This window comes from Schistocerca nitens, chromosome 8, assembly GCF_023898315.1.
Source record: "Schistocerca nitens isolate TAMUIC-IGC-003100 chromosome 8, iqSchNite1.1, whole genome shotgun sequence".
Taxonomy (NCBI): domain Eukaryota; kingdom Metazoa; phylum Arthropoda; class Insecta; order Orthoptera; family Acrididae; genus Schistocerca; species Schistocerca nitens.
This window is the reverse complement of record NC_064621.1, coordinates 518,643,878-518,661,761: the sequence shown is the minus strand read 5'-3', so window position 1 is coordinate 518,661,761 and position 17,884 is coordinate 518,643,878. Positions and strand designations below refer to the sequence as shown.

The 17,884-nt window shown below is 42.8% G+C and overlaps 1 protein-coding gene across 1 annotated transcript in view; it reads right to left on the bottom strand.

Annotated features, from left to right (window-relative positions):
- LOC126199272 (uncharacterized) overlaps positions 1–17,884 on the bottom strand; it is a 252,436-nt gene that overhangs the window by 29,744 nt on the left and 204,808 nt on the right. Inside the window, exon 11 of the mRNA XM_049936080.1 lies at positions 15,008–15,185. Within this exon, the coding sequence (XP_049792037.1) occupies positions 15,008–15,185 (178 nt within the window). The remainder of the gene's footprint in view (positions 1–15,007; positions 15,186–17,884) is intronic.

Genomic DNA, 17,884 nt, shown 5'->3' with positions numbered 1-17,884 from the left:
ATCCAGATGTGTAGGGCATTGAAATGAAGCTCATCATGTTGGGCAATCCAGCAATAGTGTGGTCCAGCTTTATCTCGGAAACAGTGGCCATTCACACAGACAGATAGCTTGTTAGACATCATGCCCATGTTGAAAGCAGCATACTGGTTTCAGTTTAGTTTGTAGATCACATGGCTGCCTTCACAAGTAGCCCTGCCTTTGATTAGATGAGGCATCCTTGTGACAAGACTGGAATAGATGGTAGTGTGAGCATGTCTATTGCACAGATAGAAGTCATAAGACAAATGTTTGGGAGCAGAGATAGAATAGTGATGGACAAGGATTCTGCATAGGTTCAGTGGGTGGCACAATACCACTGTGGGAGGGTTGGTGAGGAAGGATAGTAGGTAGAAAATTCCTCATTTCAGGGTATGAGAAGAGATATTTGAAACATCTGGCATATTTGGAGAAGGACTGCTTGTCACTACAGATATAACAACCATTGGTGGCTAGGCTGTGTAGAAGAGACTTCTTGGTATGAAATGGGTAGCAACAGTCGAAGTTGAGGTACTGATGGTGATTGGTAGATTTGATGTGAATGGAGGTACTGATGTAACCATTCTTGAGGTGGAGATCAACATTGAGGAAGGTGGCTTGTTGAGTTGAGGAGGACCAGGTGAAGCAAATGGGGCAGAAAGTGTTGAGGTTCTGGAGGGATGTGGATAGGATGTTCTTACCCAAGGTCCGGATCATAAAGGTGTCATCAGTGAATCTGAACCATGTGATGGTGATTAGTAAGAATTCGTTGAGATGGCTTATGAATAGGTTGGCATAGGACGGTGGCATACGTGTGCCTGTTGCACGATGGACTTTTTTTGTAGGTGATGCCATCAAAGGAGAAGTAATTGTTGATGAGGATATAGGTGGTCACCGTAACCAGGAAGGAAGTTGTAAGTTTATAGTCAATTTGGCACTGGGGAAGGCACTGTTCAATAGTGGCAAGGCCAAGGGCATTAGGGATATTAGTATAGAGGGAGGTGGCATCAATTGTGACAAGCAGAGTGCTGGGTGGTAAAAGAACAGGAACTGTGGAAAGCAGTGGAGGAAATCCTTGCTGTCTTTTATATTGGAGGGTAGGCTATGCATAACAGACTGAAAGTGTTGGCACATGAGAGTGAAAATTCTTTCTGTGTGAGCACAGTAACTGGTTACAATGGCATGTCACGGATGGTTGGGTTTATAGACTTCAGGAAGCATGTAGAAGGTAGAGTGTGTGGAGTAGTGAGGATGAGAGGTGAAAGAGGCTCAGGGGAGAGGTTCTGGGATGGGACTAAGGGTTTGAGGAGTGACTGAAGATCCTGCAGGATTTCTGGAAAGGGGTCACTATGGCAGGGTTTGTGAGTGGATGTATCTGACAGCTGGTGGAACCCCTCTGCCAGGTAATTCCTGTAGTCCATAACTACAGTAGTGGAGCTTTGTCATCAGGTAGAATCATAAGGTAGGGATAAGATTTTTAGGTGGCGAATTACAGTTCTTTCTGCAGACATATGGGTGGTTTCCATGTTGAGGCATTTGAGGGATGATGGTGAAACAAGGTTAAATGTTATGAGATTCTGAAAAGTTAACAGTGGGTGGTTTGGGAGCACTGGGAATGGATCATGGTTGAATGGAGGAGCGAACTGAGTCAGGCACGGTTTAATGTTGGTTTTGGAGTGAGTCTGATTGGTTGGGTTGGTGGCAAAAAAGTATTTCCACTTTAAGGACTCAGAGAAGGGGAGAATGTCTTTAACCATGACTGGGTGCTGCTATCTCTCCCCCTCCCAACCCCATGCCTCTTCCTTACCCCCACAACCCAACCGAGATTGTTGCTCAAGTCAGACACAGTCACTGACCAGTCAGGCCACAATGGCCACAGTCATTGCCAAGTGTGTGTGTGAGTCATGCCTGTGTAAATGTGTGTGTGTTTTATTTCTGAAGAAGAATTTTTTGTCCAAAAGCTTAAAAGTTAACTAGTCTCTTCATTCTACCTGTCTTTGACTCTACACTGTCTCTGTGCAGTGAGAAGCAATCTATTCTTATTGTAATATTGTTGTATTTTGTCTGGAACTTTCCATGGTTTGAATTTCATAGCTTCATGCAAATGGAGCAATTTATCAAATTACCAGCTGTTGTCAGATGTGCATTGCTGTGATTCAAGCTGGTTAAATGGAAAAAAATGGAAAAGAGAAGATACATGTTTCTAATACGTATGGAAACTGGATATATCTCCTAACCTTCATAACATTCTTCTCCACGCTTTCTATGTCCAGCTTCTTCTCTCCTTCTCTCTGTCTGTCTCCTCTTTCCCACTTCTTACGCTCACTTCCTCTCACCCCTCTGTCCATCTCCTCTTTCCCACTTCTTACGCTCACTTCCTCTCATCCCTCTGTCCGTCTCCTCTCCCCTCTCCCTAACCTTGAGCATTTCATTGAAAATTCAGTTTTATATATATATGGTTATAATAGAGGGAAACATTCCACGTAGGAAAAATATATCTAAAAACAAAGATGATGTGACTTACCAAATGAAAGTGCTGGCAGGTCGACAGACACACAAACAAACACAAACACACACACAAAATTCAAGCTTTCGCAACAAACTGTTGCCTCATCAGGAAAGAGGGAAGGAGAGGGAAAGACGAAAGGATGTGGGTTTTAAGGGAGAGGGTAAGGAGTCATTCCAATCCCGGGAGTGGAAAGACTTACCTTAGGGGGAAAAAAGGACAGGTATACACTCTCACATACACACATATCCATCCGCACATATACAGACACAGGCAGACATATGTTAATTGGCTTTTACATATGTCTGCCTGTGTCTGTATATGTGCAGATGGATATGTGTGTGTGTGTGAAAGAGTGTATACCTGTCCTTTTTTCCCCCTAAGGTAAGTCTTTACTCCCGGGATTGGAATGACTTCTTACCCTCTCCCTTAAAACCCACATCCTTTTGTCTTTCCCTCTTTCCTGATGAAGCAACCTTGGGTTGCGAAAGCTTGAAATTTGTGTGTGTGTTTGTGTGTTTTTTATTGTGTCTATCAACCAGCGCTTTCTCGTTTGGTAAGTCACAGCATCTTTTTTTAATATATATATCCTCCCGACCTGGTACAGAAGCAAATAACCAGAGCCACTTCCTCATCCCCCAAACCCAGACCCTCCCACAGAAGAATCCCAAAAGTGCCCCACTTGTGACAGGATACTTTCCGGGACTGGTTCAGACTCTGAATGTGGCTCTCCAGTAGAGATACGACTACCTCAAATCCTGCCCTGAAATGAGATCCATCCTTCATGAAATCCTCCCCACTCCACCAAGAGTGTCTTTCCGCCGTCCACCTAACCTTTGTAACCTCTTGGTTCATCCCTATGAAATCCCCAAACCACCTTCCCTACCCTCTGGCTCCTACCCTTGTAACCGCCCCCAGTGTAAAACCTGTCCCATGCACCCTCCCACCACCACCTAGTCCTGTAACCCAGAAGGTGTATATGATCAAAGGCAGAGCCACGTGTGAAAGCACCCACGTGATTTACCAACTGACCTGCCTACACTGTGAAGCTTTCTATGTGAGAATGACCAGCAACAAACTTTCCATTCGCATGAACGGACACAGGCAGACAGTGTTTGTTGGTAATGAGGATCACCCTGTGGCTAAATATGCCTTGGTGCACGGCCAACACATCTTGGCACAGAGTTACACCGTCCGGGTTATCTGGATACTTCCCACTGACTCCAACCTATCAGAACTCCGGAGATGGGAACTTGCCCTCTCTTCCCGTTTCCCACCAGGCCTCAACCTCTGCTAATTTCAAGTTGCCACCGCTCATACCTCACCTGTCATTCAATAACATCTTTGCCTCTGTACTTCCGCCTCGACTGACATCTCTACCCAAACTCTTTGCCTGCTTGTGTCTGTTATGTGCGGATGGATATATATGTGTGTGTGTGTGTGTGTGTGTGTGTGTGTGTGTGTGTGTGTGTGTGTGTGTGTGTGTGTGTGTGTGTGTGTGTGTGTGTGTGTGTGTGTGCGAGTGTATACCTGTCCCTTTTTCCCCCCAAGGTTAGTCTTTCCTCTCCCTTAAAACCCACATCCTTTCGTCTTTCCCTCTCCTTCCCTCTTTCCCGATGAAGCAACCATGGGTTGTGAAAGCTTGAAATTTGTGTGTATGTTTGTGTTTGTTATTGTTTCTATCAACGTACCAACTCTTTTGTTTGGTAAGTTATAGAATCTTTGTTTTTGGAAAGGGTAGACTGCTATTCACCATATAGCGGAGATGTTGAGTTGCAGATGGGCACAAACAAAAAGCCTGATATACAAGTGAGCTTTCAGTCAAAAGGCCTTCTTCTAAAGTACACAACACACACACATTCACATAACCACAACTCGCACACACATGACCTCTGTCTTTGGCCATGAGGCCATGAGGCCAGCTGGACTAACTCTCCTCCTGTTCCTCATGGGAATCATCAGAGGCCCATCAGACTGACAGGTAGATTCCCCATAGTCCTTATTAGCAAACTTATAAATGTGAAAGGTCTTGTGCACAATCACACCTCTTTCATTCAAACTCTCAATTCCAGGCAGGGAGGCAGTGATGCAACAAAGCACAGCAACTGTTACCGTGTCCAACTGCATCTGTATGAAATATACTAAAAGAAAACTTACAGCCTGCAAAAAGTAATAGGAATTTCCGTTTTTCTTAAAGAATCTTTATGTATTCCTCAACATCAACTTTGTCCCCTTTCCTGTCAGATATAACATACTTGTGCCAACACTTTTTTTAATCTCAGAAACACTTCTGGAACTGGCAAAATGACACTCTTTCATGGTTCTCTTTAGCCTTGGGAATTGAAATAAGTGGTCAGAAGGTGGTTGGGTGGGTGGGTGGGTGGGTGGGGGGGGGGGGGTGATGTGCAATATGTGTGGTGGCAAATACAGTGGCTGGGGCAACATAACGGTTTTGTTTTTGCCAAATTATGATGAACAAGTAGTCAGATGTGAGTGGGAACGTTGTCGTGATATAATTTCCACGAGTGGTTTTGCCACAATTCTGGTCGTTTTCTTCAGATTGCTTCATGAAATTGATGCATAACCTCTCTGATGGTGATTTTCTAGAACCATTGTCTTTACTTCTTCCACACCGTCATCAGTTGTTGATGTGCTAAGGCATCCAAGGCAGTCATCATCTTCAGTGTCTTCTCAACCCTCTTTGGAATGTTTACACCATTTGTAAACTCTTGTCTTAATCATAATAGATTTGCCGGAGGCCACAGTGAGTGCTTCAAATGCAGTGCTACACTTTATCCCATTTATAACACAAAATTTAATGAAAATTCTTTGATCCATCTTTTTCAAAAGTAAACACTCACTTGAAAATATGTATACCCTTTTTGACTGTCAACAATAAACTACGTACTCAAAACAGCTGAAAACACAAATATACATCAGGAACATGTATACTAACAAGACAAAAAGATCTGAAAACCAGATATATAAATTAAATAATTCCCATTACTTTCTGATCACACCTTGTAAAAGGCGATACTTTGTTAATAAAAGTTTCATGTTTGTTTGTTCAAAATCTGAAATATCCAAAATTTCATTACCGATTCCTTTGAAATTCTGACACAACATTTCATTTGAGTAAACACATGTTTTTACATGCCTACTGTAGTTCCCCAAGGTATATAAATATAGATATTATGTATATAATATATATACACAGCCAGAAAAAGTTTAATCCTCCCTTTCAGAGGTTTACAATTCACTCAAAATTTATTGTTGCAACAGTGCACATGGAATACATAAAATGATTACATTTACAGATCAATAGCACAAGCATTCTGAGGTACCATGTGTCAACTCATGCTGCAACACCCATATTAGTATGCAGTGTAGCCTCCATGGGTGGCAATGCAAGTGCCAACTCTGGCAACCAATCAATCGTACAGAGAAGAAGGAAATGTGTGTGAAATCTTATGGGACTTAACTGCTAAGATCATCAGTCGCTAAGCTTACACATTACTTAACCTAAATTATCCTAAGGACAAACACACACACCCATGCCCGAGGGAGGACTCGAATCTCCGCCGGGACCAGCCGCACAGTCCACGACTGCAGCTCCTCAGACCGCTCGGCTAATCCTGTGCGGCGATCGTACAGGGAGTGACTACTGTCCTGGGATATGTTATGCCACATCTGCTTGACCTGCTCATGTAGTTCTGTAAGAGTTGTTGATTGACAAGTTGTATGAGCCACTTCTCATCCCATCATATCCCACCTGTGTTTGATTGGAGTTAAGTCCAGAGATCATGCTGCCCAGGGAAGTTGCTGCACATCTTGCAGAGCATATTTAGTTTCAAGGGCAGTGTGTGGACAAGATTATCCTGTTGAAACAACTCATCACCTTCCAGCTGCAAGCTCGACAAAAGAACAGTTCTAATAACATTCTGCACATGCCAAGCACTGGTTAGCATTCTCTCCAGAAACACCAAAAATGTATGAGAGCTGTAGAATATTGCCTGGAATAAGACCAGTGTGTCTTGGACAAATGCACTCTAAGAGACAACCCTCACCATATCTGTGTTGTTCATGCAAATGACCATCAGTTGCATGTAGGTAGGCTCTGCTTTTATTGCTGAAGACCATGGTGTTCCATTCCATCTTCCACATGATCCTCTGATGACACCAGTCTAACCATGCACGTTGATGCCATGGCATGAATGGAAGACAGGCTAGAGGTGTGCATGCCCATAGTTCCACTGCTAATAACCAATTTGCAATGGTTAATGACGACATGTCTGGGTTCATATGCCCTCTTATCTGTGCTGTGGGAGTTGTACAATCTGCCCCTGCTGCCCTTACTATACAATGACCCCTGCAGGTGTCTGTGCTTTATGGGTGTCCAGAATCTCATCTGCTGGTGTGAGACTGTTCACGTGACCACTGATACCAGCATCATTGCACAACCTACATAGCACATCCAACTTATGTGGCAATTCTAGAGAAGGACCATCCTGCAACTCAGAAGGCCACAATTTGATCCCTTTCAATCTCACTCAGTTGGCTGTAGGAACGACGAAGATAGCTCTGTTGCATGGTTGCCAGCATGCTTCACACATGTACACCACACTGTGAGCATTCCCTATCAAAGAGCAGACACATAAGGTGCTCTGGTAGCTAAGCTACTATGCTGTCTGTTAGTGGATGACACTGAAATCATTTTCAGTACATCCACTATCCCCCAGGTGGCATGTGTCATCATTGGATCAAAAAAACATTGTCCTTCCAGGTGTACTAGGCTTTTTTTTCCAATAGCATATTTATATACCATCTGGTGCTCTAGTAGGTACATAAGAACAAAGGCTTATTTGATTGCCAAGGCACTGATGAAGAACTTAGGAGATTTAAGATTTTGAACAAATGAACATGAGAGATTTTTGCTAACAAGATATCCCCTTTAACAATGCATGGTTGCGTGCACACACATACAGCCCCCACCCCCACCACCCCCACCCCCACCACCACCACCACGACCACCACCACTACACACTCACTCAACATGGCAGGGAGTTTATGAGCTGTTGCTTGAGTAAGAGAATGTGGGGATTCACTATTCACAAAAGGTAAAATAGTGAGGGATGTGGGAGGGGGAAGGCTGCCAGGGCAAAGAAAGGGAGTATTTGGAAGCAGAAAACGAGAAGCTTATGGCTCTGATCTGAAGTGGCATAATTATGATTAGTTTCATACACTGGTTTTTATGACTACTTTGTGTAGCCTACCACCATTTCCACTCCTGTGTCAATCTCTTCATCTCAGAATAGCTCTTACAATGTCCTAAATAATTTGCTACATATATTCCAATCTCCATTTTTCACTGTCATTATTGTGTCCTCCTCTCAGTTATTATCTGATGTCTTAACATACCTCATACTGTTCAGTTATTACCCAATATCTTAATAAATCTCAAACAGTGCTTCTTCAAATTGTTGTTTTCCACATATTGCTTTCCTCAGCATTTCTGTGAAGAACTACTTCATTTCTTAACAGTCCAATTCATTTTCATAATCCTTCAGCAGCACCACATCTCAAATGCTTTGCTCCTCTTCTTTTCCAGTTTTCCCACATTTCATATTTCACTTCCACACACTGTAAATTCTTACAAATTTGTTTTACAGATTAAGGCCAGTGTTTGGTACTATCAGGCTTCTTTTGGCAAGGAATGCTCTCTTTGCTAGTCTGCTCCTTATGTCCTCCTTGCTTCGTCCATCATGCATTATTTGACTTTCAAGTTAGCAGAACTTTATCAGTTTGGGTACTATGTGGGCCTTAATATTCATATTAAGTTTTCCACTAGTCAAATTTGTGCTGCTCCTAAATACTTCAGTCTTTCATTGATTTACTCTCAATCCAATTTCTGTACTAATTAGACTGTTCATTCTATTCAACAGATCCTGTAGTTCTTCCTCACTTCTACAGCTCATCAACAAATCTTATCAGTAATATCATTTCATATAGAAGTTAAGTGCCAACTCTGACGTTTTTTCTTTCTTTCCATTCAAAATAGAGGCTGAACAGCAGAGGAAAAACTCAATTCTGCCTGAAGTATTCAACAGTATCCTACTTTGAAGTAAAGTACCCTGATAGTCACTTCTTTACAAAATACCAGGAACATTCCAAAATATTCAAGAATGTTAAAATAAATTCAGGAACTTTGGAGAACATTCTACAATCTAGAACATATAATATACATCCTAAAAGAATCAACCTTTAAATACAGAAATTATACAGCTATATTAAATCATCATATTCTCAATAAAGCTGTATTTATTTCAGTGAAAGAAAACTTTACTTAGTTTCCACCATATTTCATACTTAATTAGCTTATTCTATCACAATACTTGCTTATGAACGATATTTGTCACTTGTTATTTGGCAAGTAGATACAAAAATTCATTGAGTTTCCCATCCCTAGAGCAAGTGTCATATACCTGAAAATGAGAAAAGCATGATTCTTTCAAATTAATACCACAGTATCTTAACATTTGTCTTTGTACCTTATATATAGTGATACTAAATGCTAATCTTACTGGAAATTGGAGTTTTTTAACTGAAGTGGCAAATTAATACCATCAGGAATGTCATTTCTGCATTTCAGTGTCTGAGACACTGCACTGATGATCTACAACCGCATTCAGTTAAGAATGAACTCAGAAACTGTGATTGTGGTTCTGCATCAGCTGTAGAATATTTCAGAACAAATTAAAATTTGTGCTGGAGTGGGACTCGAACCTGGATTCTCTGCATGCTGCAAGTGGTTGTTTTAACCACTTTGGCCATCCGAGCATGCTGGTAAAGTGGATCTTTCAAATAACCAGTCTCAGTAATTTTGGACGGTGTTCATATACATTTCATCCATTAATTCATTTGTGCTGTTGACAATATTATGCAAATCAGTTGCAAGTTCAATTTTGGCCAGTAATACACTCAACTGGGTGAGTTCCTTCAGTAATTTGTAAGATTTTTTTTGAAAGAATGTTTCATTTCTTCATCATTGGAAAGTTGAGCTCTCATAGTTAATCTTAATTGTACTTTCCTTGCTCGAGTCCAAACAAATGATTTCTTCAAACATGCACTGATTTCATCTGCTGGAGTTGATATTGGAATACCTGGAAGCTTTTGCCAAAAATGTCCAGAACATGTAAGTAATGCATCTGCCATTGATTGTGGATTACTTCAGCGGTCTCTAACATCTGCATATCTTCTGGAAGATTCTATAATACACTCCTGGAAATTGAAATAAGAACACCGTGAATTCATTGTCCCAGGAAGGGGAAACTTTATTGACACATTCCTGGGGTCAGATACATCACATGATCACACTGACAGAACCACAGGCACATAGACACAGGCAACAGAGCATGCACAATGTCGGCACTAGTACAGTGTATATCCACCTTTCGCAGCAATGCAGGCTGCTATTCTCCCATGGAGACGATCGTAGAGATGCTGGATGTAGTCCTGTGGAACGGCTTGCCATGCCATTTCCACCTGGCGCCTCAGTTGGACCAGCGTTCGTGCTGGACGTGCAGACCGCGTGAGACGACACTTCATCCAGTCCCAAACATGCTCAATGGGGGACAGATCCGGAGATCTTGCTGGCCAGGGTAGTTGACTTACACCTTCTAGAGCACGTTGGGTGGCACGGGATACATGCGGACGTGCATTGTCCTGTTGGAACAGCAAGTTCCCTTGCCGGTCTAGGAATGGTAGAACGATGGGTTCGATGACGGTTTGGATGTACCGTGCACTATTCAGTGTTCCCTCGACGATCACCAGTGGTGTACGGCCAGTGTAGGAGATCGCTCCCCACACCATGATGCCGGGTGTTGGCCCTGTGTGCCTTGGTCGTATGCAGTCCTGATTGTGGCGCTCACCTGCACGGCGCCAAACACGCATACGACCATCATTGGCACCAAGGCAGAAGCGACTCTCATCGCTGAAGACGACACGTCTCCATTCGTCCCTCCATTCACGCCTGTCGCGACACCACTGGAGGCGGGCTGCACGATGTTGGGGCGTGAGCGGAAGACGGCCTAACGGTGTGCGGGACCGTAGCCCAGCTTCATGGAGACGGTTGCGAATGGTCCTCGCCGATACCCCAGGAGCAACAGTGTCCCTAATTTGCTGGGAAGTGGCGGTGCGGTCCCCTACGGCACTGCGTAGGATCCTACGGTCTTGGCGTGCATCCGTGCGTCGCTGCGGTCCGGTCCCAGGTCGACGGGCACGTGCACCTTCCGCCGACCACTGGCGACAACATCGATGTACTGTGGAGACCTCATGCCCCACGTGTTGAGCAATTCGGCGGTACATCCACCCGGCCTCCCGCATGCCCACTATACACCCTCGCTCAAAGTCCGTCAACTGCACATATGGTTCACGTCCACGCTGTCGCGGCATGCTACCAGTGTTAAAGACTGCGATGGAGCTCCGTATGCCACGGCAAACTGGCTGACACTGACGGCGGCGGTGCACAAATGCTGCGCAGCTAGCGCCATTCGACGGCCAACACCGCGGTTCCTGGTGTGTCCGCTGTGCCGTGCGTGTGATCATTGCTTGTACAGCCCTCTCGCAGTGTCCGGAGCAAGTATGGTGGGTCTGACACACCGGTGTCAATGTGTTCTTTTTTCCATTTCCAGGAGTGTATTTTGGAATTTTTGAACATTCTACAAGGAACATTCTGGCAAATCTCTGACACTCTGGTACAATAAGCTGTCCACATTTTGCCACTGCCACTGAAAGCACCTTCTTCCTGTCTGGCTCTCAGTATTTCCTTATTCCCTCCTCCCCATACCTGTGTTTCCTGCTTGACCTCTTTTTTTGTGCTCATTACACAACTTTCCTTCTCATGGGTATTTTCTTGTTATTCTATTTCACTTCAAATGAATGTCACCACTCATTAACTGCCTCTTTCCCTATAGCATTCCAATATATATTCTTAGTCTGTGTGTTGCCCTTTGTTATTTATTCTCTCTCTCTCTCTCTCTCTCTCTCTCTCTCTCTCTCTCTCTCCCCTCCTCCCCACCACCTCCCTGCCCTGCATCCCCCACCCTCTCCGACTCCCTATTTCTCTCTGTCTCTCTTTTGATTGTTTTCTCTGATCAAACTAATTCTTTTCTTCAGCACCTTTCCATCTTACAAAAGCATATTTTTTCCTCTGTTTTCAGCATTCTTTTACAAAGCCAATTTTTCAGACTGAAACTTACATAAAATAAAGAACTAAGACTAGGACTTGGGAATAGTTCATATTATCATGTATGAAGCTTTGTATGACTCTGTGGACAAGACTGCAAATTCAGATAATTGGGGTTCAATTTCTGTCTGGTCATGCAATTTCTTTCATCACTTACACTGATGAGCCAAAACATTATGACCACCTGCATAATACATTTTTAGTCCATCATTTGAATGCAAAACAGCAGCAATTTTGCACAACATTGATTTGACAAGCCCTGGTAGATTTCTGGTTGTATATAAGTGGTACCAGATGTCTATGCACAGGTCATGCAATTCTAGTATATTATGCTCCAATGGTTTGTGGGCATGAATCTCATGCCTGACAGTATCCCAAATGAGTTCCATCATGTGAATTTTTTGGTCAAGACTTCCTGAGTTCACTATCATGCTACTCAAACAATTCTGTCCTTTTGACTCAGACAGCTATCCTGCTGCCATCACCATAGCAGGAGAAATCAAGCATGAAGGGATGCCAGTGACCCACGATAATGTTCACGTAGTCCACACCTGTTGTGGTGTCTTCAATCACTATCACAAGTTCCGTGGAAGCCTAGGACAATGTCCCCCACAGCATAATACTGTCCCCACTAGACAGCATCCGTGGCACAGTGTACATTTTGAGCAACCTCTCGCCTATATGACAATATATCTGGACACATTAGTGGAGCTCATCAGTGTATTTCCCCTCCTGGAAATTAATTCTAATACAAAAAATGCCAAGTTTCTGCTTGGTTCAGAGTCAATATTAAACTTAATATCCCTCTATAACTGGCTGCATAAGTTAGTTAAAAAATATAAAGGTGTAAAACCCCCAATAGAACACTGCACAGTGAACAGCAGTGATGTTCAAAAGAACTATAGGGTTGAGAACAAAAAACTTATTTCCATCTATCCAGTGTAGTGATTCCACATCTACAGTAATAATACAATAGTATCGATGGGTCAACATGGGAACATGTAGGAGTAGTCTGCTGAAGACTCCCATGTTCAACAATGTATGCTGAATGGTGTGCTCCAAAACACTTATGCCTTTACCAGTATTGCACACTCTCATCAAATCTGTCATAGATCGTGACCTATCTTACTTTAGAGATTGGGCAAGCCTCCAACCTCCATGTTGTGTCATGAGTTATGAACATCCAACACTTTGAATGAAAATTTCACTCTGCAGCAGAGTGTGCACCGATAAGAAACTTCCTGGCAGATTACAACTGTGTGCCAGACTGATACTTGAGGTCCTGAGTTCAAGCGTCGGTCTGACACACAGTTTTAATCTGACAGGAAGTTTCATCCAATATCTTGTCTCCTACTAATTATTTCACCATCTTTCAGCTACTTTCCATATGTTCTCTTGACAGTAGCACGTCAACTCTCAGTCAGCTTTGTGTTTTCTATACACTCATTTCCACATGCCAGGCCATAACAATCTGCCCTTTGTCAAAATTGCTTAAATAAGTAGGTTCCCCATTTGTGGCAATTTTGCTGCTAGAATAATTCTACACTCATCTCCACTCTGCTTATACACATTCCTTATCATATCAAATGCCTACAATGCCACTACAAAGCATTCAGTCTCTCAGTGAAAAGTGAACATCATATTTTGGTTCATTGGTATATTTCACCTCTGACAGTGAATTTTTAATACAAAAAATGTCATGTTGCAGCTTGGGTCAGAGTTCACATTAAACTGAATTTCCCTCTATAACTAGCTCTATAATTTAGTTAAAAAACAAAGGTTTACCAAACAACAGATCATTGAACAGTGAACTGAAGTGATGTTCAAACCAAAATTTTGGTTGAGAACAGCTTTATTTTACTTTATGAGGACTTATCCTGGAGTTTATTAAAGAACTGAGTATTTTAATGCACAGTGTAACATTTATTGTAATGGATGTTGGTAGTAGATTAAAAGCTGAACAGAATATTGCAAAAGACAAAGTTTTTGATTTCAGTTCTCAGACAGAACAAAAATTTAATTCTTGTGTAAGTCTCATTATAATGAAAATTTCACTGTCATTTAGAGATACCAGTCAGCACATTTAATGAAGTGTTGTGTTATACAAATATAAAATTTAGATTCAAAAGATTTCCAGCTTTAAAGGAATTTGAAACTCATGTTGAAGGCAAAGATGATCAGTAACATTTTCTTTCACCAGTATGAAACAGTAGTAGTTTTTAAAAGCTGTTAATTTCTGAGTTTCTGCTAAGTTTCAAGATTTAAAAAAAAATTCCCACCACTATCTGCTGAGAACATTCTAATTCAGAAATAAGTAAAGAACCTAAAAAAGCTTGAGCACAGTACAAAGATAAAAGGCTCCGAATCCATTTCACATAATACAAAAATTGATACCTTCTTACCAGACAGAAATTACATCATATATACCATGTACCTATCCAACTGTTAATTAGTAGCTGCTTCAAATTATAAGTAATAGAAACAGTAGATCATTACAAAGCTCATCAGGATTACTATAGCACAATGGTGAAGCATAGCACTCGAGGAGTCCCCATTTTATTAGATTTGGAGATGCCAATGTAGGCTCTACAACTTGTTGGTAAAGTTTCCTTAATGTAACCTCAGCCGATTTCTCCCCCCCCTCCCTTCCATAATGGTGCACTTTCACTTGCTGATGAAACTAGATACTGTTCTATCTTGTGATACAATAAACATCAGTGCTTTTTCACTAAATTATATACTACTACAACATGGTCTCCAATGACCAACAACAAAACTTGACTTCATAAGCAAGTGATTTCAAGGCTGAAGCCATCTATGCAGACAGTCTTCTTGAAGTATTAAAAACATTTTCTTGAGGCACCAATCCACTGGCAGCTATCAAGAAAAATTATGATACAAAACTATCTGCTGCTCTTCTTTCTACTTTTCAACACCCTTGATGCTAAGCAATCATCACCTTATAGGAAAAAGTTGAACTCTTGATTAAAGTGCATGTTGTGGTACATCCATACATGTAATTCACATAGTGAGATGCAGCACATGAAAATTTTTGAGCCCTTCCTTTCAGTAATATTGTGCTATTAATCCTCTGTCAAGAGGCATGGTACTCAAGTGAACAATGCTTTCACACTGCAAAACGCTTCTGTCATGCTTTGCAGCATGAGAAAGTAAGACATGAAAAATTACATTTTTTGTAATAATGAAGTCTTGTACTACAAGTCAGTATCTGGATTACTTGCCTGTAGGATAGCCACATCAGGATCATGAAACCAAGATGGTCGTATAAGGGGCAGTCCACTTTCTACTGAATCAGCCAAGTAGGAATACAGATAGGGCATCAGTCGATATCTCATTTCTATAGCACTTTGCATTATTGAAAGTGTATTGTTATTACCAAGTGTTGCATTGAGAAGATCCCTGAAATGAAAGAATATAATAAGATCATGCTAATATCCTCAGTGATTATATTGATGATGGTGATAATTAATGTTCAACACTTACTACATGTAGCAACAGATTCTATCTGTGTGGACTACCAGGGTATCTAAAATGGTCTGACATCCCTTTTGCATGAATACAGTCTTGCCTTCATAGCAGAAATAATATCATCATCTGCCACTGGAACTGTTTTACAGCAGCCGAGTGATATCAGTGGCAGCCCCTTACATTCTCTAACAATAAACTGTTATCCTCGCTAAAGAACTGTCCAGCATCTGAGAGAACTGTATGCAACCTGCGGTTTCATCAATAAGTTTCACACTCACTTGAAGGATAACAGTTTACACTTTTTGCCATCCAGAAGCCAGTAATTTTCACTCTATCACCACATCAGGTATGACATGCCAATTTTATCTCACTGTACAATGGCTATAGCACACATCAACAGTGTACAAAATACTCCAGAAGATGCCTTCTCTGGCATCAAAACAATAATAAAAGACATGGATCTTGAAGCTTGCCAATGCTCAGGATATAAATACAAACTAAAGTCATTCCTAATTGCTATCTCTGTTGTTGACTATAACTAATCAAAATTCCACATATAAATTCAGAAGTGTATTGGAATGTTTAATTACAAAAGCTAGCTCATATATCACATCTAAGTCTAAACAGAAGGCCTTCTCTTTGATTCATCACTCCTACAATTTATGAGAATATTTGGACAATATTAATGGTTTCTTTGAAGCATTAGATAAAATTAGCAGCTGAACAGTTTAAGCGGAGAGGCTGTGTCCCTTTTCAAAGTGCCTATTTTCTCTCATATACACTCCTGGAAATTGAAATAAGAACACCGTGAATTCATTGTCCCAGGAAGGGGAAACTTTATTGACACATTCCTGGGGTCAGATACATCACATGATCACACTGACAGAACCACAGGCACATAGACACAGGCAACAGAGCATGCACAATGTCGGCACTAGTACAGTGCATATCCACCTTTCGCAGCAATGCAGGCTGCTATTCTCCCATGGAGACGATCGTAGAGATGCTGGATGTAGTCCTGTGGAATGGCTTGCCATGCCATTTCCACCTGGCGCCTCAGTTGGACCAGCGTTCGTGCTGGACGTGCAGACCGCGTGAGACGACGCTTCATCCAGTCCCAAACATGCTCAATGGGGGACAGATCCGGAGATCTTGCTGGCCAGGGTAGTTGACTTACACCTTCTAGAGCACGTTGGGTGGCATGGGATACATGCGGACGTGCATTGTCCTGTTGGAACAGCAAGTTCCCTTGCCGGTCTAGGAATGGTAGAACGATGGGTTCGATGACGGTTTGGATGTACCGTGCACTATTCAGTGTCCCCTCGACGATCACCAGTGATGTACGGCCAGTGTAGGAGATCGCTCCCCACACCATGATGCCGGGTGTTGGCCCTGTGTGCCTCGGTCGTATGCAGTCCTGATTGTGGCGCTCACCTGCACGGCGCCAAACACGCATACGACCATCATTGGCACCAAGGCAGAAGCGACTCTCATCGCTGAAGACGACATGTCTCCATTCGTCCCTCCATTCACGCCTGTCGCGACACCACTGGAGGCGGGCTGCACGATGTTGGGGCGTGAGCGGAAGACGGCCTAACGGTGTGCGGGACCGTAGCCCAGCTTCATGGAGACGGTTGCGAATGGTCCTCGCCGATACCCCAGGAGCAACAGTGTCCCTAATTTGCTGGGAAGTGGCGGTGCGGTCCCCTACGGCACTGCGTAGGATCCTACGGTCTTGGCGTGCATCCGTGCGTCGCTGCGGTCCGGTCCCAGGTCGACGGGCACGTGCACCTTCCGCCGACCACTGGCGACAACATCGATGTACTGTGGAGACCTCACGCCCCACGTGTTGAGCAATTCGGCGGTATGTCCACCCGGCCTCCCGCATGCCCACTATACGCCCTCGCTCAAAGTCCGTCAACTGCACATACGGTTCACGTCCACGCTGTCGCGGCATGCTACCAGTGTTAAAGACTGCGATGGAGCTCCGTATGCCACGGCAAACTGGCTGACACTGACGGCGGCGGTGCACAAATGCTGCGCAGCTAGCGCCATTCGACGGCCAACACCGCAGTTCCTGGTGTGTCCGCTGTGCCGTGCGTGTGATCATTGCTTGTACAGCCCTCTCGCAGTGTCCGGAGCAAGTATGGTGGGTCTGACACACCGGTGTCAATGTGTTCTTTTTTCCATTTCCAGGAGTGTAATATTTAAAGTAATATAGTAGTAATTCCCATAGTTATCAGTTGTGTAGAACAGCACCAGTCATAATTTATTGTTAGTATACTTTACAGAAACAGCCTGCAGTGACTGCTTCATTGTCACAACTGTATGTCTTGTACAGGCCGTGATATTAATGGTTTAATATGGTGCTGAATAAAGATCATGAGCTGCTACTTCTACAAATAAATACAGGATGGAGTAGAGAAAATGCTTGTTCCACTGCCGAATAGTTGAAAAATGGCTTATTTTAAGAAATCTTGCATTCAGGACTAGTGCTTTTATTGCATTTTTGAAATTATGTCCTTAATTAGGTTCAGAAAATAAGAATCCCCTCCTGAAAGTTACACATGGCTTTCTCCAACATTACATTTAGCACAGCTTCAATTTCCTGATGAATGGAAAACTTGAGG